We start from the raw sequence: 25455 nt of genomic DNA on the forward strand, positions 1-25455 counted from the left end.
CATTTACAGTGGCAGCATAAAACATGAAAACTTAAAATTACCTTTAGGTGTTTAAGTGGAAATTATTTTTATTTTCAAGTTGTTCAAATCAGAAAAAAAAAATGAGAGTAATATGATTTATTTTATCTAGTTCTCCATTTGCAATTTTTGTTGGGTTTTTTTCTCCTTGTAGCTAGGTTTACTCTTACTAAAATGATCACCTAAACATTCTGATCTAGAATTAAATAGAACCATTCTATTTTTTATGAGAGAATATAGTATATCAACATAAATTTGTTTAGCAACGATATAGTTTAATATATATTCAGCTCTTGATTTCTAATAAACAGAATTATAGATGTTATGTATCTTATTTTGAAAGTGACAATTGTTAGTTATCTTCAATTCTCACCCTTTTGAGTCTACAGGCAGTCATAATTTGCAAACAATATTTGAAGACCTAATCATATTTCCTTTTGTTTTGCAGTCACTTACACAATGATGGTTGTCTTTTGCTTTATATGTGCAACATGGTTTTCTTTGCTACACTCACAAGTATTCCTTCATGTGCCATGTGAACAGTGTGACTCTACAGAAGCCCATCCATCTCCTTAGTGCCCTGGCTCTGCTGTGGGGAGCAGCCTTTATGCTCCCGTTACAAATGTGCCTGTGTGTTTCTCCACCCAAGCCATCTCTCTTGCCACCTCTCCAGTTACTATTCACTGAATATTCAAATGAAGCTACTCTTTCATCTCACCAGGAGCTGGATAGCCTGAGCTAGAAATCTGGAAGCTAGGAGACTTTTCCTTCGCTCTGCTGTGAGAAGAATGCACAAGTGGAGCTCTTGACAGATGAAGGGACCACAGGAGATTTACTGACATGCCTTCTGTAAGATGGTGGCCAGTTGATAAAGGAGTGACAGAATCCAAGACAGACAAGTGACAACATAAGGTTATGAATGACAAATACTGCCCTTGGCTCCACACACAGGGAAACCTGTCCAGAGTTTTGTGCTACCCCAATAAAAGTCATTCAAGCAGCAATCAAAAAGTTTAACTTCTGTGGATCAAACCTGGGCATTGCTATGTGAAAACCACTCTTTGATCCTTCTTCACACAACTGATTCTAACATGAGAAAAAGGACTTACAGATGTTTCTTTCTTTGCTGATATAAATAAAACTCAAAAAAAAAAAGCGTCATTCCTACTGTTTGGGACAAATTAGGATTTCTGTTATGAGATGCAATGAAAAAAATCTATTAGCTTGTTTTCTTTTTAAGCAGTGGTTTTTAAAAAGAGCTTATTGCTCTTATCTGTTTGAAAAACCTCATGTCCATGTAAAAACTGAAAGGGTATTTATACTGTAAAAGCCCCAAAATAAAACCAGATTCGCCTTTACTTCCTTCCTGTAATTCAGTAAAGAATACAATTTAATCCATACTCTGTACCTGCAGAGAATACTACAATCACATTGTTCTTGAACAGAGGGAAAAGATACTCACTGTAGTATGGGGAGGAAAGAAAAAGAAATGAAAACTTCAGAGAAAAGCCATGAAAGATCTTAATAAAGAGAGGGATAAGAAATTAGTCTCTCACGAAGGTTATCACATGAAAATCTCTAGCTTTCTGGGATTTCCTTTCACATTTCAACACTGTAAGACTGAACCTCTGGCTTCCTGTTAATGCACTGAGTACAAATCAACATGAAAAAACTGAAATACAAAATCCAACTAGTGTACAACAGAGGGTACACCTGTACACACAGCAATTGTAGAGAAAGCAGTGCACTGAGGCACAAGACTGAATGACTCTGAGAACTGCACTGAAGATATACAGCACGTCACCCCTACAGGGCTTAAGGCAGCAGCTCTCTGGTTTCCACAGAGCCGCACCACAGTGGGCTGGCAAGAAACAGCAATGACTGTGCATGTGCTGGGCACCCTCTGCTGGCTTCACAGCAGCAAGTCACCAGGCTTGGGAAATAAATATAACGAAGTGCGAGCAAAATCCAGGGAAGAAAAAACATTTTACCTACAAGCATGAGTAAAAAAGGAGGGATCAGAATGTCCTTAAAAAATTTAAAGAAATAAATACCTCCAGAACTTTTTCGATTTTAACTCAGCTATCTTAGCTATCTTAGCTGTTTCTACTTATAGTTACTATCAAACTAAAAAAGACACCCTGCTCTCATAAACAAAGCATTCAGCATTTCTTGCATTGAAAAATCACTTTTTTCCCCTTTAACATAACTTTTATCAACATCATGGCTAGCAATAATTTCTCCTAGTTTACAAGACTCCTCCTGAGTGTTGACAGGTTACATGTGACCCTTCATGGTCTGCAAAGCTGACATAAACAAAACTCTTGCACATTTGAAATTACCAAAAGCAGAACAAAATACAAGTATAACAGTGTTAACTCTCAGCAGCAGCCAGCTAGTTAGGCACCAATTCTACATTATAAGGAAGTGAAAACACATGTAAATCCTAATAAATTCACTTAACATTCCTCACAAATCCTTCAGTTTCACAGTTCTTCAAAACCACAGAAATCTCCCTTTGGTCACTACTGACACTTCTAAAAACGTTCTTAATCAGTACCTAAGCATTAAAGGCAGGAATATAAAATCTCAGTTTTGTTGTATCAGTAACAAAATCAGCAAGTGCTTAGAAAATTTTTCAAATGCAACACCTGCACCCTTTTGAGAGGGGTTGCCATACAGTTCAATTTTCACAAAAAAGAGGTTCTCTCAGAAGAAAAATCCTACGATACTCTGACACTTGATAACTTGCTATGTCCTATGGATATGGTTACAAAAGTGTTCAGCATTTTAGAATGCAGAATAAAATATCAATAACCACAAGTAAGATGACTGAGCTTCAAAGATCTTTTCTTGCCCACAATCCATTCCTCAGTCCCACTGGAAGAGATTTCCCAGTTTCTGTGCTGTTTGGCTGCTCATTTTTGCATCCTCCTCTAAGTCCATTAGGTTGGGATACATTCAGATGGAAAAAACATAATTTTTGAGAGAAGAAAGTGTAGGGGGATAGAATATAAGTAAATAAAGGTAGTATAGAAAGTAATCTTACCCCCTAAAGAGTTGCAGCTGGGTTAATTACTAAAGATTAGGAGCAGGCCTGATTTTAACAGGCCACAGCTGTAGCCAATCAGAATAGTGTTATAAAAGAGTGGATTGGTTGGTTGGAGGGAGCTGGAGTCAGTTGGCTGCTGTGAGAAGAAGGAAGAGTCAGTGCCTAGAGGAGATGCCTATGAGAAACATCAAGGAGGTATGAAACTCTAGCAACATGGAACCTTTGCAATATAATGACAACAAGAAAGTTAATAAAGTACTAATGCATTTTGCCAAGGAGCACGCTGTACACAGAATCAAGGTACAGGTACACAAGATACAAAGTATAAAGGTAAAAGAATAAAATGAAACTAGGTCAAATTTCTTATTCTGCAGTCTCTACAGCCAGAGAATGTGTGTTGTTTTATTGAAATAGCATGATCCAAGAAGTATTCGTTAAATTTTTCACCACTAGAAAACAAAAATTTAATGGCGCTCTGATCCAGAATATAGGATCCTCAACATATCCATGAGCAGGGGTATGAACTCCTCTCACTACTTTCATATTCATCAAGCTCTATTTTACACAGGAGAAAATTAAATAGTGGAGAAGCAATAGTGTTGTTCTCAAAGAAGCAACAGAAAAATGTGCACGTGAAAGGCAGCATTTGCCACATCACAGACAAGACCTAGCAACTCCTGTACTGCACAGGTGCCAGCAGAGTTCAGGGCTCTGCTTGGTATTTCAGGTGCTCAGAACAAACACAGCAGAAGTGGCCACCCTTCACAAAAGGCACAACCAGCTGCTGACCCTGCAATTCATGTAACACCCCTGAGCACCAATACAGATGATGAATAACCAGGGGAACAACTCATCCAGCTGCTATTCTTGTCTTCCTAAATCCAGAGGCTTGTTGCAAAGAAGGGTTCAAAAACTGGATAAGGTGTCCTGGAAAGGCAGGCTTATTCTTTTTGCATGCTCCTCTTGCTGCACACAGCTTGAGAAAATGCCCTTTGCAGAAAGTGTCAGCATGTTTTGGGGACACATTGGACTTCCTCTCTTAAGAAGGTGAGGAAATAGGCTGCAGTGGTTGGCTAGACACCACTGCTCCATGTAGGCAGGAAAAATATAGAGGAACAGTAAGAGTACATAGAACATGTTCCTTCAAAATGCATCAAAACTTCACTTTCACACTGAAGACACTGGAAACCATAATATAATAAGCTGCTTTGAAATGCTCACTGTGAAGTGCTTTTGCCAAAGAAATCAGGGTGAAAATAAAAATTGGGGCAAGTATTGCATGACTCCACCAGAGGTTTTGTTCCTAAAGAAAAACACTAAATTTCCTATTTCAATGTCTTTAGAAATGGCTAACAATGGCATCTGAAGGATTCAAAAGAGTATAGAAAGAGACCCAAGAACATCCTTGTTAGGAGCAGTGATGATCATGAGATGTAGTACGTTTGTGCTGGCTGCTACTTAGCATGGTCAAGATTACATGAGGAATGGGAAAACACACGCAGGTGTACTTGAGGTATCAGCCTACTGAGAGTATTTTGGAAAGTCAGAACCACAAAAAGTGTCAGAATTAACTTTTGGCTTTTTCCCAGAAAATGAGACCTTGAAGTAGGAACCACCTGCCTTTAGTATCTTCAGATACAATTCTGCTCCAGAACAATCCAAACAAGCACCCACAGTGATTTTATCATCTCTCTTGCTCGTAACTGGATTCCCTTCCAGTAGAGCCCCTGGTTCACAAACCTGATTTGGCAGTAATTATTATCTTGAAAAGCACACTAACTTTAAATACTTCTCCTATTTGTAAATATTAAACATGTGACAAAGTTCAGTATAAAAAGACTGCTGTAGTAATACCACTGTTGTGGCTCAGGTAGAAAAGACAATACCAGGATGAGCAGGAGCCTTGTGTCTCTATGGCTCAATAATATTCCACTCTCCAGCCTGTGCACCTGGCAAAACATAGCAGTTTGCCTGGACATATTTGCATATTTATCTCTGTGCTACCTCACAGCCTGAGATAAAAGGTTGTGGTTGGTATTTTTCCAGCCAAGTGTCAGGATACTTCAGGTTTTGCCTTTCACAGTTCACCAGCACATCATTTTCTATAGTATAACACTGGGAACCTGGTATTCTCTCATAGCAAAATCAACCACCACCAAGACTGAACCTTTCTTATATATGCAACAACACTATGTTTTGCTTTACTTTAAATAAATAAGACACTAAATAGTGTAAAAAATCTGGTGTAACCAACCAAATGTTTCATAGAAAGCTAGATGTAGAATACCAACTAAATATTTAATTTTTAAATATTCAACCGATTTTCAGAGACGATGTGCGGTTAAATCTGTATGTGAACACTCCCATGTCTAACTCTGACTTTTTTGACACGACAAAGATGGAAGTCAAAACAAATCTGTGTCAGCTGTAGGAAGAATTTAAGTGTAGCATGCATGGCAAAAGGAAGAGTGAATACTGAAGTCTGTGTTTCCTTCCACAGCGTAGACTGTAAATTCTCCAGCTAAGGTTTCCATAAGCTTCTGTAAGATGGATTTATAAATGTACACTGATAGTTCCACAATAATAAATTAAATGTGTTGTGTGTTTTGGGGTATATAGCTCAAGTCAATGTTAGAGTGTTACTGTAAGACAAGATGTGTAATTTCAAAGCTGCATTCTAGGATGCTTAATAGGACCCAGTTTTGGAAAAAAAAAAAAGTGAGACAAAAGAATAATGAAATTTCTTGAGAAGGGCCACAAAGAAAATGTAATTTTTAAGTAAAACAGCCCATTAATTACAATCTTTCCAGTTCTTTAGCAGGCTTTTTAACCCTAAAAATGCTAGAAATATGTGCAGAATTGCTTTCACAATTTATTCCTTTTGGACTTATGTTTGTCTACTTTAATGTATCAAGATGAGAGACATTTAGAACAAATTAATTCTCCAAGCTGGAAAAGTGAAAATCTTCTTAGCTTTCGTAGCAATCTGTTGGTTGCTTAAATTTCTTCACTTTGAGTAAGAATAATTAGAATATCTAGGGACAAGGAGAGGAATGGAAAAGGAAAAAACAAGACTTTGGTATTCACGACTATGTACAAGTTGCATGGGATAGCTCCTGAGGCTGCTCTAGCTTGTGCACAATTTTTCAAGTTGCATATTAGAGATGGGATAATCTGCTAGAATGGGTGAAAAATGCCATTTCAGTTAAATTCTTGAACATGCTAGAACCAGACTATCATGACAAATATATGTAATTTTGAATAAAATTTTTATTTCTCTCTTTTTTTTTTTACATGTCATTCATTACTTCTATTCTGATTAATACAGAAATATAAGAACTTTTCATGGAGAAGGAAATTTATTGAGGAGAGTTAAGCAACACATTCTAAAATGAAATAAGAAAACTTTATTAACCTAGTGCATTCATTTTTAAAAATCCTTTGAGGAAAAAAAATGCTATTTAAATAAAACATAAGCTTTCAAAAAAAGCAGTATGCAGATGAAGAAAAGAAAGCTGGAGGACATAATGGATTTTGAACAAAGAACAGTGACCATGTATTAAAGGGATGCTCTACGTGCTACAGTGAAAAGATCTACTTAGAAAGTACAATTGTTTTGGGAGAGCCAGAAGATAAGACCAATGCAGTTAAGAAGCTTTAATTTGCTTGCTTTCTTTCTCTATGAACTCTATGAATTTCCTAGCACAGCACTAGACAAGTATAGTGCTTGCAATTTTTTCAAATATTTTATACATTCTATTTCATCATACTTTTAAAATCCCAATAAAATCTTTACTAGGGTTGCCTGCTCATAAATACTTGCACAGGAAAGAGAATCTGAAAGGGAAAAAAAGTTATCCCCTAGAAGCCTCTGTGTTAAAAGCAGTAGAAAAATCAAGGAAATTAGAACCATATAATCTTCTATCACCTGCTCTTCTAAAGGCCCCTGTAAAAGAAACTGAGACCCAAGAGAGTTTGAAATCCTGGACCTAATTAAACAGTCATGTCCCACTGGTAAACAAGCGAGGCTGTATAACATATAGTGGTTTAGACTAAAGCAGCATTATTTTAAATTCTCTACCAATAACATGAAAGAATGTAACAACTTTAATCAAGAAAATGTCTTCTGCAGGTAGCAGAATGCAAGAAATGCTGCAGCCAGCACTTGTCAAACTGGGATACTATTGTGAAATGCACCCTTATAGCTACTGAGGTAATTACAAGTAATCAGTAATTATCTCTACTAAGCAGACATTCCTCAATAGTGATGTTTGAGATTGGTGATTCATACAATTTGATAATCTTCTCCTTTTTTTTCTGTGATAGCTTTGCCTTAAACAGCATCACTCCCAGCTTCTCACTAGTGTCTGTATCACAGTGATGCAACACCTACAATGTATTACTTATTGAACAGGTTACACAGGCATTAGTCAGAACATCCTGTAATCAGCACTCAGAGTGGAACCCTGAACAAGGGCAGTTCTTGGACTAGGATAACACAAACAAGGAATAAAATAATCTTGGATTTTACACCAAAACTTCAGTTTAGCACACGCCCTGCAAGTCATATAGTTCTTCATCATGCTTTTGGCTGGGTTCTAAAGTTTTTACTATTTAAAGATACCCAAACAGGTATATTAACATCTGTGTCAAGTTGTACCTCCAAGAACCTTGTAAGCTTACAAATATTTACACCTACCTGAGTTTTGGGGGGGGCTTTTGTGGTTTGGACAGAGTGAGGAGGTGTTCATTTTTAATTGACGTATGAGCAATACTAAGAAAAATGCTCAGGAGTACCTAAAATTTTTGGATGTTTGCTTGCTTGTTAATTAGTAAATATTTAATCAGAATGCACACATTAATTTCTGTCTGCTGAATCTAAAAAAAAAATAAAAAGATTCATTCATGCTTTCTAACTGTATTTTTTCTCATTTCAAAATGGGCTAACAAGCTATTGCTGCTGAAAAACCATAATCTGTCTAGTGATTTACATATAGATCCACTCTGTACAGTATTTTCAGTGACTGCTAGAATATGATACTTCATTCCACTTTCCTATTTTCCACAGTGCTCCTGATCATGAAATAAGGGTTACAGGAACAAAGCACGTGTGAAGTGTACCGACAGAAACTACAAGCAGTATGCACACAAAACTTAAAAATTACACTTCAATATTTTGTAAAAATAACATTTTATCCTAATCACTTCAAAGTTTTACATTCTAACAAAAATAATGGATGCCTCATTCATTTTATCAATTCATAGAACTTCAGTCCTCCAAGTTCATAGTTTTAATACAGTGTTTTCTAATCAACATGGAATTTGAGAGATGCCATTATTTTGCTTTTAATAAATAGCAAAAATCCCAAAACAATCAGCAAGCATTTTAATTTGCTGTCTGTATTTTACTTTTAAACACAGACAGCTTTACCACTAGGGTCCTCAACAGTGAATTACCTGCACTGGTAGTCATACTGCACAAAAGATCCATGACATTCAAGATAAAGACTTATGGTTGTCCTAGATTTTAACATCTCAGTTGTGCAACTGAATGACATAATTCAAAGATATTTCTAACCTACTGTAAGAGGAATTCTGTGATAGAACCACTTGACAAAATAATGTAATGCAAGCATGTGGAAAAAAAGGAAAATGAACTGGACAAACTAGCACAACTTTCAGTAAACATTTTTGAAGTTGAGTGTACACTTACTATTTATGTATTTGCAGAAATGAAATGACAAAGATTTTCTGGAAGAAAACCACTGAACCCAAAATTGCATTTCAAATTCTACAGACAAAAAATTTCTTGGTTTTCTCTACATTTTTGTCTGAAGTTTGAAATAGGTGTCCTTTTCAAAAGGACAAACTTAAGGCAGACTTAAAACTGCATTTCACTGCATTGCTGAATGAGATGTGATTACCTCAGAAACAGCATAAATCCAAAATATTTTTTCCTTTGATCAACTGAGGTGACAGAGCGCTCATTGGCTAGATGAAGGTGAATGCATTTTTAGAATGAACTTTATACACTGAATACACTTTATTTTTACTTAATTCCTGCTGTTGTCAAGAAAGAGTTACTTTGCTTACAATACGATCTCTACTTAGTGTGGAAGTGACATTCAGATCCAAAGTCCCTGCAACTATGGCTTAGATGAATGCTACTGACCTACATCTGAGTTAACAATTCTAGATCCATTTAACACTCTTCACCTATTCATCTGGTAAGGGTTTCTTGCACTGCCTTGCACACAATTGTAATGTTCTGGTATGCAAATCGATATGGCTGTGAAGTTACCTGTGAAGTGTTTGAGAAACATCAAGTCATCTGCTCTAAAGAATTTGTTCTTCTACATTTCAACAGAAACTTTAACACACACTAATGTGAACACATATGCATTATGAGACACATATGCATGAAGAAAATCATTCAAGAGGAATTTTGTAGCATTAAAACATAAAACATTAAAAATATTTCAGCTAGCCTATTTACAAGTTACAGTGCTCTCTGACCACACTGTTTTTTGCAAAGCACAAAATAGTCCTTTGTCTGAGGGCTTTAGTATGATTTCATTAGGTAAGAAAATTTAAAATTAGCACTAGTGACTTCACTTTAAAAGAAAAATGACAGAGTACAGAATAAGATTAGTAAACTAGTAATACAACTAATATCACTGTTAGTATGCAAGTGCTGAAATGTGCACTTTGAACTCTTGGAGAGAGTTAATCTGTAACTGTATAATATATCTTAAGATCCTCTTCATTTGTAAGAGTACTTAGACTGCTAGAATTGCCTCCTCTAATCTTTGGTAGCAGACCATCTAAAAGATATTAAGAGTAGGATATTCAATGAGACAACCCTTTTTCATCAAGTTCTTGCAAGATAGGAATAAAAGAATAACGGCAAATATAATTTTACAGCTTACCAACTTCAAGAAAAACCCTATTAAGAAACTCTCATCACTGACAAGAATGACTTTTCAGATCCTATATGCGAGTTATTACTCAAAGAGATGTAATGAATTTTCTTTTTAGTAGTTCTACTTGGCTTTTCTTGACTATGAAATATCAAGTACATACACTAATTGAATTATGTTTATTGTGCACCCAAAGAACTTGTACCAAATAAGTTAACGTTACTGTGACAGCCCTTCAAGGAAAAATGTAAGACTAGTTACAATTAAGGAAAGATACTTTTGCCATTCTCATTCAAATAAACAGCTTCAAATTTAAAAAAATAACATCCCACCTTTATGCCTTTTAAAACAATCTCTCATCTACACCAGTAAATGGCATCACAGTGAATGCCTACTTGTGGAAAGGAAGTTGAAAGAAAAATTCGACTACTGCAAAATTCAAAAGAATCAGCAGTAGATGTCACAATAGGGAAAGGAAGATCCTTTAATTACCTGAATCAACAACAACAAAAAAGGGAAAGGTTCTTCAATAACATGAATTAAAACAAAAATTTTTTTCAGTTACTCTTGATGACTCCTGATATTCTGAATAGGTTTTAGAATTATAAAGCTGGAGTATGACTTTTTACAAGAGCAAAGAACAAGGGGCAATGGCTTTAAACGGATGTACAGCAGACTTATATTAGATAGAAATTCTTCACTGTGAGAGTGGTGAGGCACTAGAACAGGTTGCCCAGAGAAGTTATGGATGCCCCATCCCTGGAAATGGTCAAGGACAAGTTGGATGCAGTCTCTAACAGCCTGGTCTAGTGTCCCTGCCCACGGCATGGGAGTTGGAACTAGATGATCTTTAAGGTCCCTTTCAACCCAAACCATTCGATGATTCTGACTGTTCAGATCTCCTATTATCAAGCAACAAAAGGTCACCATTACTGAAAAGACAGAGAATGAAATTTAGGATCCATTTTTATCAGTTTCAAATCAAATTACCCAAAGATGTTAGTTAGGGAAAAAAGTCAAGAGTACTTTCAGTTTGACCAGCAGAAAATATCTTTGCACATGGTCAAAACTGCTCAAATTGTATATTCAGAGACTTCTGTAATAAATTGGCTTATCTTATAAACACCTTCTATATGTAAGTTTATTTTATCATTTTCCAACTGTGCTTAAGGAATGCCTGACTGCCTCACTACAGGTTTGATTACAGTACTCCCATCTTGACTTACTCAGGCTAAAAGTTCCTTAACTTCATAAAGTCACTTAAATCACTTAAGTGGCTCTAGGTATGTTACAGAGTTCTCCTGAAGCAAAGGAATCTAAGTGAATATATTCTCCTGAGTCTGTAACAAAAGGAAGTACCACACATACAAAGAAAGCATACCAGTACTTCACAGGAAAAGGTTTCAGCAAAGAAATCATGTCCTTATAGCAAACGAAGGCTACATTTCACCTTTATGGATATACTGCTCTACTCAAATGCTCTACAGTGAAAGAACCACAGCCTGTTTAAAAAGGCAAATACATCAAACATCTTATGGATGCATATGGTTTTCAAGTAAATGTGAATGCCTAAATACAATGTGTTGCCTGCAAAGCTAACAGAAATATTTTTCAATGTAGCTGTTACTTATGTGAATCATACATCAGCTTCTTCAGTTGCTGGAACCCACAACCTTTCATCACTACAGCAAGCTTTAAACCGGCGTAAGCCAGAACTGCTACCCCAATGCCTGGGCCCCATCTGCTTTCTGCCCCAATCTCACTCTCTCCTTTGCAAAAGCAGAAATTAAAAGTCACTCCCATGAATCACATCAAAGATTTGCTCTGGGTGTCAGGACAGTTCCTTTCAGTGCACACATTGGCTTATGATGGCTTAATCTACAATAAAAAAGGGAAGTCTTCACTCCAGCTCTGAAACATTTAAAACTTCCTACTGGCAAGATAAAGAAACCAGAGTGTTTCATTTATATAAAGTCCCTTCAAGTTTCTAAATATGGCTATATTTTGGTAATACATATCTGCATGCTACATTATTTAAATAAGAAATAGAACAGTTCTAGCTGTAAACATAATGCAACTGAAGACTGTACAACAAACTTTTATTCTACAAAAAGACAGGGTTTAGAAACTGATAGTGTAACACATATGTACAGTAGCCAATTTATTAATGTTTCAAAGATATTAACAAAGATAATAGATTTATTAAATGCATTGTTCTATACCACTACCAACCAAATTGTTTAACAACTGTCACCTGGCAATTTACCTAAATCTTCATACTATGAACAACTTGGCACACTGCCAGTCCCAGTTTAGAAGAACAACAGATGAACTTCAAGTTTTCAGGAGGTTTTAAACAAAATATTTAAAAAGTAAAGCTACTGCCAATATGTGTTTGATTTTGAGTATTCATTTCTGTGGCCTATGACAGAAGCCTTTTCAAACCTAACATATTAAAATGAAATAAAACCCCTTAAGTTCATAAAATATCCTTAGAGCTATTTTGTGCTTTTGGGCTTTCACACAATCAAATCTGCCTGACCAGAACCCCATGAGTAGCTGGTACAGCAGCATCAGTTGAGCTCTTTGAGCCAGAGACTGCCCGTGACAATACATTTACCTCCAGCACTCACCTCAACTCCCAAGACACGTTCTGGTAATAACACATCAGCAAGGTCCATTACAAAGCAGTGGTTATTTAATGCAGACCTAATGACTACTACTTGCACAATAGATAATAATTCATTCAAGTCCACTCTTTCCAAGGGCTACCTTCATTAAGCTGTCTGTTTACTATCCAGAATAGAAGTCCCTGGAACTGAAAAGTTGAACCATGACACAGCATGAAAAATACCTCACCATCCAGAGGAAGAGGACTACACACACAAGTAGCTTCTAGGTTCAAAGGCTTGCTAATGCTTTACACTCATGTGATGTTTTCATACTTTCACCCCTTTTTGAGGGAAGCAGAAGGGGAAATAAAGCTTGCATGCTAATGCTTTAATGTTAAAGATCAAAAGTCTAATTTGAGCTAAAAACGTTTCTTTTACCAAAGGGGCATTCATGTAAGAGAACCTACCCTTATTATCTTATTATGCAAGAGGAAAACAACTTTCTTAAAACTGAGTGAAAGGGTGCTTTCAGACACAGAATTTTAACAAAACTTATTTTGAAAGAAGTTGGTGAAATGCACTTGAATGGAACAAACTGAAAATCTGACATCATCCTACAGCTTAACCTTTCCAATTAAAAGGATACACAAGTAGCAAAGCAGGTGAAAGAGGAGAGAATAGCACTACTAATTTACCTAAGCAGCCAATTAATCTCAACAGTTTAAAAAGAGGTTCAACTTCAATGTTATTCCATCAAAACACAACCCCCCAACTCTTATTTCTGTAAAACATGTAGGGTTTTTAGACCAACATCAGCTTACTTTTAATGCAACATTTCTGAGCTTTGAGTCATTAAAATCAATTAACCATGGAGTACTCAAACACTAACACTATCTATCCAGAACACCAAATATATTACAAAATAAAAAATGCAAATACTCATTTAAGTTTTGGCTTCATGCATATCTGCATTTTAAAAAGTAAGCTGGAATACAACTGCATATTCTTATTCTTCTTATATATATATTCCACCTTCTAGAAGCAGTAAGAACATCGTAACAATGAGCATGAGCAGATAAATAGAAGCTTGACAGCACTGCAGTGAAATAAGTTTTATCTTACTACCTAAAGAAGGTGAAAAGCAAATTTTCACAACCTAGTTTCATTTCAATTTTATTGAAGTGCCTACAGTATTCTGTGAGTGCTTGCACATACACAGGCACACACAGAAAAAATGGTATCTACAAACAGTTTACACAGATATTTACATACATGTTATTTACATAAACTAATATGACTGCATGATCTTTGATGTAAAAACCATATGCTTCTTGCACATGTAACTGTTGCATTGGTTTTACAAAAGTAATATAAACCTTTTGCAACAACTGGCTAAGCATATATCAGAGCTGATTCCAAGTTTTTAGAGCTTGCAGGTTTTTTAAAAAAATACAATACCTAAAACACTGTTATCAAACAAATATGCTTTATTGGCATCTAAAAACAAAATGCACCCAACATTAAAATGTACTTTTTCATTTTTTAAACCCACTGCAGTATGAGGAACAAATCACAAACACTTACTTTAGAGAAAACAGAGACTATAGTGTAGATTTTACAAAATCACTTTTAATCTCTGTGTTATGCTCCTTAAGTAACATGGGCCATTTTTTTTTCTGCCGAATTGTAGAGACATAAAATATCACAGCTTTATCTATACTTTAAAATTCTGCAGCAGCCTAAAAACACGGACAAGATACACCAGCACCTGTTTTCAAGTATAACAATTTTGATAGCCAAACTAAGGGTAGTATCTAAAAATTCCATTTTCTTCCATAGGAAGTCTTTGTTTGACAAGCTGTTAATTTATCATTGTGAAATTAAAAGCAATTGGGGGCAAGTTTATGCTTTACCAAAGAAATAAAATAAAATTTAAAAAAAAACCCAAAAGCAAAAAATGTTTACCTACCATGTTCAAATTAAGAACAGTGCTCTATACAAGTCAGTTGTACAGTTATTTAAGTGAAAGATGAACATGAACATCAGATTAACTTAATTCTGGCAGACAAAAGTGAACTGCTACGGTCCAGTCAGCCATTTATCTATTACAGAGAGATGACAACTTTACAAAAGGTATCTTTTACCTACTGAGTGATGATTATGTCCCCTCAGTTTCTGTGCTTTCTACCACTGGTTCACTCTCTATATCAGCTTCTGTGTCACTCTTCTCTTTGTTTATCTCGACAGAAGATGTCAGTTTTTCATAAAGTTCTGGATCATCCTGCACCTGTGCAGTTGGTGGCTGACTTTCTGTCTCTGTATTTTCACCATTTACCTGGGGCATATTATCAGCTTTGCGTTGAGAAGTGGCCCCATCAAAATATTCAAAAACCCTTGGATGTGGAGGTGGGATCCAGTTGTTTGACATTCTGTCTCTTCCAAACCTGTTTCCATTAATTTCTCTGCAGAAATTAAAATCTCTGTCATCCCTATCCCTCTGTCTTTCCCAGGGTCTTCTGCGGTCATCAAAATCTCTGTGAGCATCTTGTTCAAATCCTCTATTCCAGCTGGGACCACTTCTGCTATCAAACCTATAGTTTACATGCCGAAACCTCTCTCTGTCTTCATGGAAGCCTTTAGGGCCACCATAAATAGGGAAGGCATGGTGCTCTCTTTCATCATAATCTCCTCTCTGTCCCCAGTGCTTGTCTGAATTGAAACCAAAATGCTCTCTTCGGCCAAGGTTATCTATACCTGGTCTTCCAAAATTTTCTCTCATGTCTATATGTGGTCTAGCAAAGTGTTCTCTTCCATCTACTGGAGGCCTTCCTATACCTTCTCTTGGATCAACTGGTGGTCGTCCAACAGAATCTCTGACATCCACTGGAGATGGTCTGTTAAGATTATCTCGGTTTTCCACCGGAGGAAAGCGATAATCTCTGTCCCCCTCCTGTTGAATGTTATCACCTCCAAGAGGTAGCCTTTTCTCTGGATTAGAAATGTTATCGATATTTTGTCTTCCTGGTGTTCCAAAAGGTCTTTCTGTTTGATTAAAAATATCTGCTGGAGGAAAAGGACCTCGAGGTGGTGGTGGGTGAAGAGATGGATCGAGGATTGCGGGAGGAGGAATAGCACGCTGTGGTGGCATTCCTGGCTGCATTAAAGGAAACCTTGGTCCAGGCGAATGGGGCATTAGGCCTGGACGGATATCTATAAGAGGCATTCCTGGCATTCTTTGATTACTGATATTTAAATGAGGCATGTTTGGAACTGCAGTTGGATGCTGCATTGCCATAAGTCCAGAATTACTTGGAATATTTGGTGGTGGCACTCCCATAAGTCCAGAACTAGTTGAAACATTGGGTGGTGGCATTATGAGAAGCCCAGAGTTGCTTGAAACACTCGGTGGCTGTACTCCTGCCAGAACTCCTGAGCTGCTGGACACACTGGGTGGCTGCATTCCTGTCAGAAGGCCAGGGCTGCTTGAGACACCAGGTGGATGAACTCCAGCTAGAAGCCCTGAGCTACTTGAGACATTTGGTGGTGGCACTCCAGCCCTAAGTCCAGAGCTACTTGAGGCATTAGTTGGCTGAATCCCGCCAGCAAGAGAAGAGCTACTGGAGACAGCAGGTAGCTGCATTCCTCCGGCAAGACCAGAATTGCTGGAAACAGTCGGTGGTTGCACTACTCCTACAAGTCCAGAGCTGCTTGAAACACTGGGTGGCTGTACTCCCCCTGCAAGCCCAGAGCTACTTGAGACAGTGGATGGGGGCCCTTCTCCACTAAGCCCAGAATTGCTTGAGACACTGGGTGGCTGCACTCCTCCAACAAGTCCAGAGGTACTCGAGACATCACTTTGCACTGAAATGCAGTGACAAGAAAAACAATTAACAAAAAATATCAGTGTTAACACAAAATGCGATTTAATCCATGTTCAGGTAATGCATGCAGTGATGATACTGCTGACAAGGTGTGTCCTAGTTTCTATAGGTAATATATAATATTTCAAACACATTGGTGATACATAGACATTATGCCACAGAAATTAATGTCTCTGCATAGTAAAGACTGTATAGTAGCTAAAATTTACAAATCCCAAAGCCATCACCCAATTTATGCAATAAACTATTAAAATTTTTGATGAAGTTCTACAGATGTTATACTATCCTACACTCTCCTGCTCCTTTCCATTGCTACTTGTGTAATAATCAAACTGCATTTCTAAGAAGTTCTCTGATGAGTTCCCAGATTCAGCTTTACTTCTTGAGACTATGAGAAAAACATACTTAAGCATAAGCTGCTAGAAGTCACTGATCAGGTGATGACAAAGATGGTTCTCACCATTTCCCCAAATTAATTTCAGAATGACACCCTACCCAGCACAAAACCTCCTATTCTGTAGTTACTAGCTCAATGGACTATGATTTGCAAAAATCTCTGATTATGATGCTTCCTGTACAGGATCATATCATATAATGAAAACATTTCTTACCAGATCTATTGTTTTCACTGGAAGAAATCTGAAGGTCTGTAAGATGTGGTCCTTTGTCATCTGATTCTGGTTTGTTGATTGGCAGGGGATTAAAAACACTTCCAGCAGATAATGTTGGAGTAGCTAGATTGCTAGTAACTGTACCAACTGGTAGAACAAGGCCAGTAAAAGGAACATCCTTCATCGTCTCTTGTGCAATTGGTAATGGAGGCTGTACTAAAGCTGTAGAGATATAACAGAAATGTATCACAGTAATCATATAGTGAAACCTTCAAATTTAGTTTGGTAGAAGTCAGGCTGATAAATCAGAAGAAGTGAAATTAATTACCCTCACTGGTACATTTTTTGATAATAAATTTCTTATCCTCAATCAGCAATGTAATATTTAGGGATTTTTCCTAGAGATCATGAGCTCCAGGCAAACCTAAGCAATCAGTACTCTGACATATTTTTAAATGTTAAATGAATACAGTTAGAATGCTAAACTAAAATAAATTATTATATATTATTCACTGACTAAGACCAAATAATTCCAGTAATAGCTACATGTGTTAGAAAGGTCCAAATACTGAACTATGCAAACAAATAATTAACAATTTGCAACTTAACTCCATGTTAGGTATAATTTTTCAGTCTACATTATAAGCTCTGTAAGTCTTTATTCAATGCCTGCTTAAACCAGCTAAACAACTTCTGCGTTGCCATTTCCCATTACACAGAATTAACTTGCTTTTGATTAAATAACAAGGAGTATATAAACAAAGTAAACTTTTCATCACACACAAACAATTGTTACAGCAATCAAACTTACGTGTTGGAACAACTGGTGGGACAACAGGTGGGGGAACCACAGGTGGTGGGACAACAGGTGGAACTGGAGGAGGCATATAACCTATATGGAAAAAAATGACAAATGATTACATGAAAAGCAAATAAACTTTTGCAGTAAAAGACTGCCTACATTATTTATCCCAAAAAGTTGTGCCACTGTTTGCCACTGGCAAACAACATATTAATAGGAAGAGGCAACATGGTTATTGTTTTCAAAAACAACCCCATCTTCACTACAGATGATCTGCAGGTGCATCTTTAAGTGATATCTACCAATAGTATCCAAAGAAGAAAATCAAGAGTTTCAAACCTTTCAAAAGAAAGGAGATTGATTTTAAGTACTTTTAAATTTTAATTTTTCACAAAGGTAGAAATCTGTGATTCTTATTCTCAACAGAAGACATTGGTAAAAATAATACCAAGTTAGATAAAAGTAATTTTAATCTAGTATATAATTTAGGAGTCAAAGGCCAACTCACTGAGACAGTGACCAGTAGCTGACAGAAAACTTTGATGTACGCAGAGGCACACTAACTGCCTATGCTCATTACACACTGCATTTCATTTTTACTGACTTACCTGGAGGTGGCTGTGAAGGGTTGAAACTTGCTCTCAAGAAGGGTGGAGGAGGAATTGGGCTATAACCAGGAGGAGGGACAGACATTGTGACAGGAAACGCAGGTGGAACCAAGCTAACAGCAGGCACAGCTGGAGCTACTGGAATCTTTTTTCATGGAAAGAAAAACAAGCAGCTTCAATATTTAACAGTATTCAAGGACATTAAAAGGGATAAACTGATCTAACTGCAATTGACATCAAGCACTAAATGTTCCAAATGCTTTGTATATATTTCAAACACTGAAGAATTAGATTGCATTCTGAAATGGTACACTATGAACAAACAAGGACACTGGAAGAATCCTATTTTATCTTTACTTCATTCTCACACAGACAAAAATACAGTCTAACACTATGTCTATTCAAGAATAAAAATGTATTGCAGAGGGGTGAATGCAGCAATGCAGAGAGAGAAAAGGAAGAAAAATATAAATAGTGTAGCAATTTGGGGGCACTTTGAAAACAGTGATTCTAGTGTCTAGAAAAACTTAGGTATTTTAGAACAGTACTGGAAAATTAAGTTTAGTGTGCGTAATTATAAAGCTAATAATCCTGATGAAATCCTGAAAATTATTTATTATTTCCTGAATTTCTGTTTGAGCTATGCATTGTGTTACAGTGCATCATATTTATAAAGATGTAATTAGAAGCAGTATAAATGTAATATATAAATATGTATATTTAAACATATACTGATCACAGTGTACATTAAGAGATGGCTGAGATAGGAGGACTGAAGACAGTTTTTGCAAAAAGGAAAAAGCCCAAAATTCAATTCAAGTAAATGCAAATATATTAACATTCATATGATTTCATGTCAGTTCAACAACTAGAAATGTCTATATACATTTAGAAAAATAAAACACGAATAACATAAGTACAAAACTTATTAAGCAACTGCATGAAACTAAACATTATGGATGGAAACAATTCTAAAATATTTCAGAACTGAACACTAATGGATGCAGGACTAAAATCAAAAATATTTTATCACTTAACCTCAGCGTTAAAGTTTACCTGTATTGAATAAGAAGTCTGCCCACCAGTTCTGTGGGGCTTTTGCAAACTCAGACAATACCAACCTGCAGCATAGTGACTGGTTGTGTGTAAGCTTCTGTCTGTGTTGTAATCACGGTACTCTTATCCACTGTAGCACTCTGCGTCGTTTGAGTATTTTCTTTAGCAGCTTCTGAGCTTCTGGCTGTTTCCCACTCTTTAAAAATTATTTATTTTATTATAAAAAATAATTAATGTGTTATTTTTGTTTAGATGTCTTCCTTCTTAAACAATAAATTTGAATCTAGTATCTACACAGATTCATTACAAATAGCCCTCAAACTTATTTTTTAAAAGAACGAGTGCAATTATTTATGACTGTGTATTTTAAAGAACAAAACATCTTTATCTACCTGCAATGCTGTTTAATTTTGCCTGTATACAAACTGATTTTTCAAAACTTGCCAACTTTTTTTACCAATCATTCTGTTAACAATTTGCAATATAGAGTATGCTCCTGTTTTCTAAAAACTCCTGTAGCCAGTATATGTATATTACCACTTGGCAACTGTACAATGAGAAAGAATCCTGATGTTAAACAAACTTCACCACAACCTCCATTTCTTCCATCTGTCATTTCTCCAAGAATTTTGTACTTTAAGTGTAACAGAGTGAATGTATTTCAGTAATGTTACATGTTTTAATTTTTGTCATTTATACTCAATTTTTACTCAAAGCAAGATTGTATTTTGACCTGAAGAATCATTGTCACTATTGTGAAAGTCTTAATCTACTGTTTATTTCAGTATAATCTGTTTCAAGAAATCGCAATACAAGTAAATCTTTCATAAACCTGACAAACTATTCAATTGGGTTTCAGATTAAGGGCTAACACAATTTATTTTCCTGTCTCTCTGACTTTATGAAAAAAATACCATAAGGTTCTGCTAAGCTGTGCCTATCAGGACAAGTTCTAATTTCAACTTAATTCTTTAACCAGAATACAAGACTTTCCTAATCACAAGCAGATAACAATTTCTACACAAATTGATATTTCACATACCAGTGCACAAGAAGTTCAAACCTCTTAAAATATGCTAACCTTTATTAACTGGCCTAAACTAATTATCTTCTGTCACCAGTTCTTCATTGTCATGACAATCAACTAAATCCAAAATTATTTGATTAATCTAAAACTAAAATCTAGATTTCATTATTACAGTGCCATTTATATTGTAAACAAAGAGCTGGAAAAATCTAAGCAAATGAAAAAAGACTATGTATTTCCTAAAAAATAATGTGTCTGAGAATTTGCAATTACCAAAATAAACACACTATCAGAATTATTAATGTTTGTACCTGTATTTACTGTTTCCTGATCAATCATGCCACCTTCAGCAAAGCCCTCCAAATCATCCAATTTCACTTTCTCCCATGGAATATAGGAAACTCCCAGATCCACATCCCAGAATTGCTTGTATTCTGTTTTCACACCTTTATTCAAAGCCCAAGCAATCTGAAAATAAAACCCAATCAGACAGTATGGTAAATCATATAACCTAGGAACAGAATATTTCAGATTATTTCCTTCAAGTTTCTGTCACTGCACATCAATCCTCAGCGTCTATTAATTAAAAATTTTAACAATGTTTGGATTTTAAATGAACCTGCAAGAAGTTTACTTGGCCTCTACAACAGGTACATGTATGATTAATTATATCAGAAAGCTTAAATTTGTTCTACATCAATCCTAACATATATGTGGGGAAATTAAAAATACAGAATTTCAAGGACTTACCCTAAAGTATCAAGCAGGTAGAAGAAATCCCTATAGCATTTAACAAAATACTTATCTCTAAGACTACTATAAAATTTAATATTAAGTGACCCAAACTGTTAGGTAGAGGATTTATTCTGTATGTACATAAACTGTGGTCCAGGTGTTTCCTAAAGATCAAGTCATTTTTCTACCTTTCATATTGCCTGTTAAAAGCTGCATTTTACACAGCGAAAAAGCAGTTTACACCTCATTGCTTCATTCTTCTTCTCCACATTGTACATTTGAGTGAACAGCTGCTAAAAGACAAACCATCATAGTAGAATTGTACTGTGTTTGAAATGGACAGCATCCTTAAGATTGAAATCACCTTACCTTAATAATTTTAGATCCAATTTTATATGACCCAGAGCTAAGTTTCTGAAGAGCACGATATGCATCTTGTCTGTGTACCATACAGACATAAGCACATCCTCTTGGGGGAATCATCTATGGAAAAACAGCAGAGGTTTTAAAAAGCAGGAAAATCGGTACTTCAGATTATGTATATAGCATTTCTATAGTATTGTATATAATACTATAGAAAGAAAGGCATACACTGTAAGCAACTGTTACCTTAATTGGCCATATTAACAAGTTTGGGCCTGGAGAAAACTTAGTAGTGATACTGGCAGGCTACTTCAGTTACAACATTTCAAGAAGCAGCAGCAAGCTGAAGAATGAGTGTCATAAATGACATGAAAAATTTGAACAGGGAGCAGACTGGGACATCTACATTATGACATCAGAAAAGCAAAGTTTGCTACCTCTTCTTAAGCTCCAGATTGTCTGTGAGCTGAGCAATAACCTCTCACAGAGGAGTAAAATAGTGATTAAAAGTATATTGCATTTTTAAAGGGCAGACTCCTCATTCCTGAATGTTATTTTTTTTAACATTTTACTGTATTTATGTAAGTATAGCATGTTTTATTGATTGTATGTCATAGCACATAACCCTTGCAAGCTTATGCTAGCTGAATTGTCATGTATGACAATCGCTTACATCTGTTTTAGTCAAAATCTTGGTGTGCTTTTACACTGTTTAAATGCACTAGTAACATAACAAACATGTAAGATGACAGACTGTAAACATATTTTCTAAGAACTGCATTAAGATATACATTGTTATTCTAGGTACTTAAGCTTTGTGGAATGCGTAGGATGAACTATCTACAATATAGTTTGCCTTTGAAATATAACAGGCACTGGGACATATGTATAGCTGTTACATCTCTTTCCTTAATTGATAGCCCCTGCAAATCAAAATGAGGTTTAAATGTCTGGCTACGGGGCTAGTTTTTTCACTTGTGAAACTTTTTAGAAGATTCTGTAAAGTCACAAAAAAGTATTCCTTATTAATTACATATTTGACTATGCTAACATGATAGAAAAACAGTAGAAGTTTCATCTGAAATGAATGAAATTGCACAAGAAGCATTTTAAACTGCTGAAGCAAGAGGAAAACCCAGATTCCTCTCATGCAGATGTGCTGCTTTAGGAGAAAAATACTTCCTTTTGAAGCTGAATTATAGGCAACTGAGGTACTGCTCTAAACACCTGACTCTAAATTATTCTAAGTAATGAGAATTGTATGTCCAAATTATAAGCATCTTTTTAATTGTCACATTTTAGAATAAACATTTATTTACAGTACAATTTCTTTTCTTCTAAATGTTTTATCGAGAAGGATTCAACTTAGGGAATCCTCTGTTAGGAAAGTAACCAAGAACAATGAGGATACACATCCATAGGTGTCCGTAGGCCAAGGAAAAATGATACCTGCTCCATGACGCATCACTAAACCAGAACAACCATAACTTTTTGGTTAAACTCTAGTTTAAAAACTGCATAAAGTGCTAGAGCTTAGGAAGAGCCTTTTTACCTTGAAGTGTAGTCTTTAGTGCTTCAAAACAGAGTAGATCAAAACCAGGTGGCAAATATCACGGCCACAATTTTTAACTGTGATAGAAAAGTCTCCTAAATACAAGTTTAAGCAGCTGTAAAGAATTCAGAGACATAAGCATGCTTAAGTTTCTAGTCTAACATTTCTGAAATACCAACATGCTTACTTACATTAATTGACTCTATTTGTCCAAATTCTTCAAACAAGTTTGTTAAATCTTGCTGTGTAGCCTTCTTGTCTACTTGACCTACCCAAAGAGTAGTACTGCAAACTGTCAAGAGACACATTCACATCAATCAAAATATTGAATGTTAGCTTCTGAAATATTCTATAGCATCAATGTAAAAGGTTTTGAAACTACCCAGGAATCACTGCTAAAAACCCAAGAATGGTAAATCTGTTACTTACTATATAGAAAGTACATTAAGAAAAATTATAAAGGATTAAACAACATCAAACATATTCACCACAAGCATTTCTTCTTCTTGTTTCATATTCTTTTAAACAAAATAGTTGTTTTCATAGAAATAAAACTGTAAAATTCTGTAGATTAGCACTTAGGGCAAACTGAATTATAAATTACTTCTGGAAAAAAAACCAAAACATTTCTCTTCTAATTTCCATTAAAAACCCCATGCCTTTAGGATTCATGTCAATTTTAACAAAGTAAGACTAAGTTCTAACTGGCTAAAAATGTCTTACAGATGGAACTTAATACAGCAGTATTATGCACTGCATTTTCACAAGAAAATAGCAACAGTACTATTAATTTACTATGGGCAAAAACCTGAAAAGAAGTTTATCTGAGGCAAATCAGGCTGAAGACATGCATGATACTTCTGATTCTTGTCAATTCCACCACAAGCCCAGATCCCTGCCTTCAAATTTCCACCCACCATCCTCACCAAACACAAACACTCACTGACATGAGCCAAGACTTCCTTCTGCCATATGTACATGGTTCCAAATCCTCTGTCTTCCAAATACTGCCCAATCTATATGTGCAGCTTGGATTTCTGGGTTTGCCCTATCCTTTATGAAAGAAACATTCTTTCTTCATCATTACCTTGATACATCACATCTCCTTTCTGTACCAATCCTGGCGCACCAAAATGGAAACCAGAGCTGTGCATTCTGTCAACTGACATTTTAAACTGACTCTACTCTACAGTGGTGAAAATGACCAGCTGTATGATTTCTCTTGGACAAAACTTGTCCCTCACATGCTTGTAGATATCCCTTTTATATCTCATGGTGTTAAGCTCTAGGAAACAATTCTTTAGATCTCAACAAGTAATAGCGGCTGTCACTGAACAAATTTCATGAAGCAGAACACTTGTCAGGTGAATTACTTGTTTATTTAATCGCTTACCTCCCCCCAAAGTTTCCACACTTCACTTAGCCTACTTAATGTCTCCTTTAAATTTCACAGGACCTCAAATGCTGCTGCTGTTTGTTAGGTTACTTAACATCTCTGTCTCTCAGCTCCAACCATTTTGATTATAGCTCCCTGCCTTGTAGACTTCTGGGAGAAATCTATACCATAAAACCAATTTGTCTCTTTTCATATGAAAAACCAGAGAAGAAGAGGGAAAAAAAGTGCATTGGAACTGTTTAAAGTCACCTTGGAATGATATAAAATATTAATGTGAAGAGAACAGAACATTCTTTCCTTTACAAAAATGAGTTGTGAGCTGCTTTCTTGTCAGATAAACCATATAGCTCTAATACACAGGATAAATGCAAAACTATATCAGAAACAGTTTATAACCTATCTGAACAAAACTAAATTCTCAAAATACATTTCCTTTGATTTAAGCAACCGGGTGGAGGAAGTTATTTTTTTCCTTACTACCTTCTTTTTTTTCAGTATGTTAATTCTCTGTGTAAATGAATGCAATACACAGCAGCACTCTGCAGAGGCTGAAATCCACTTGATTTTTGAATACTTCCTTAAGATACTACCATTATGGTCCATCTTACACTAGCAAATTCCACCTGTTTTGGTGCTACATTCCTCTGAAAATCTATCTAAAAAACAATGTTAACGTCTTAAAACCCGGGCCTCTAAGATTTCCATCAAAGTGTCTGAAGTGTGCACCACACACTTTAACATTTTAACAATTTTCAGACCAACTGCTGGACATGTTCAAATGTCAAGTTAAAGACAGCATTAAAGAGAAAAGATTGTAACTTA

General features: G+C 35.9%; 1 protein-coding gene across 1 annotated transcript in view; it reads right to left on the minus strand.

The window, feature by feature from the left end:
• SCAF8 (SR-related CTD associated factor 8) overlaps positions 1-25455 on the minus strand; it is an 87742-nt gene that overhangs the window by 21307 nt on the left and 40980 nt on the right. The window contains exons 13-20 of the mRNA XM_058802080.1: positions 23429-23529; positions 21692-21805; positions 20899-21055; positions 19626-19756; positions 18505-18649; positions 17906-17986; positions 17095-17316; positions 14747-16463 (exon numbers count right to left, since the gene is read on the minus strand). Coding sequence (XP_058658063.1) covers positions 14761-16463; positions 17095-17316; positions 17906-17986; positions 18505-18649; positions 19626-19756; positions 20899-21055; positions 21692-21805; positions 23429-23529 — 2654 coding nt within the window. The 3' untranslated portion in view covers positions 14747-14760. The remainder of the gene's footprint in view (positions 1-14746; positions 16464-17094; positions 17317-17905; positions 17987-18504; positions 18650-19625; positions 19757-20898; positions 21056-21691; positions 21806-23428; positions 23530-25455) is intronic.

The sequence above is a fragment of the Ammospiza caudacuta genome, chromosome 3, assembly GCF_027887145.1.
Source record: "Ammospiza caudacuta isolate bAmmCau1 chromosome 3, bAmmCau1.pri, whole genome shotgun sequence".
Lineage (NCBI taxonomy): Eukaryota > Metazoa > Chordata > Aves > Passeriformes > Passerellidae > Ammospiza > Ammospiza caudacuta.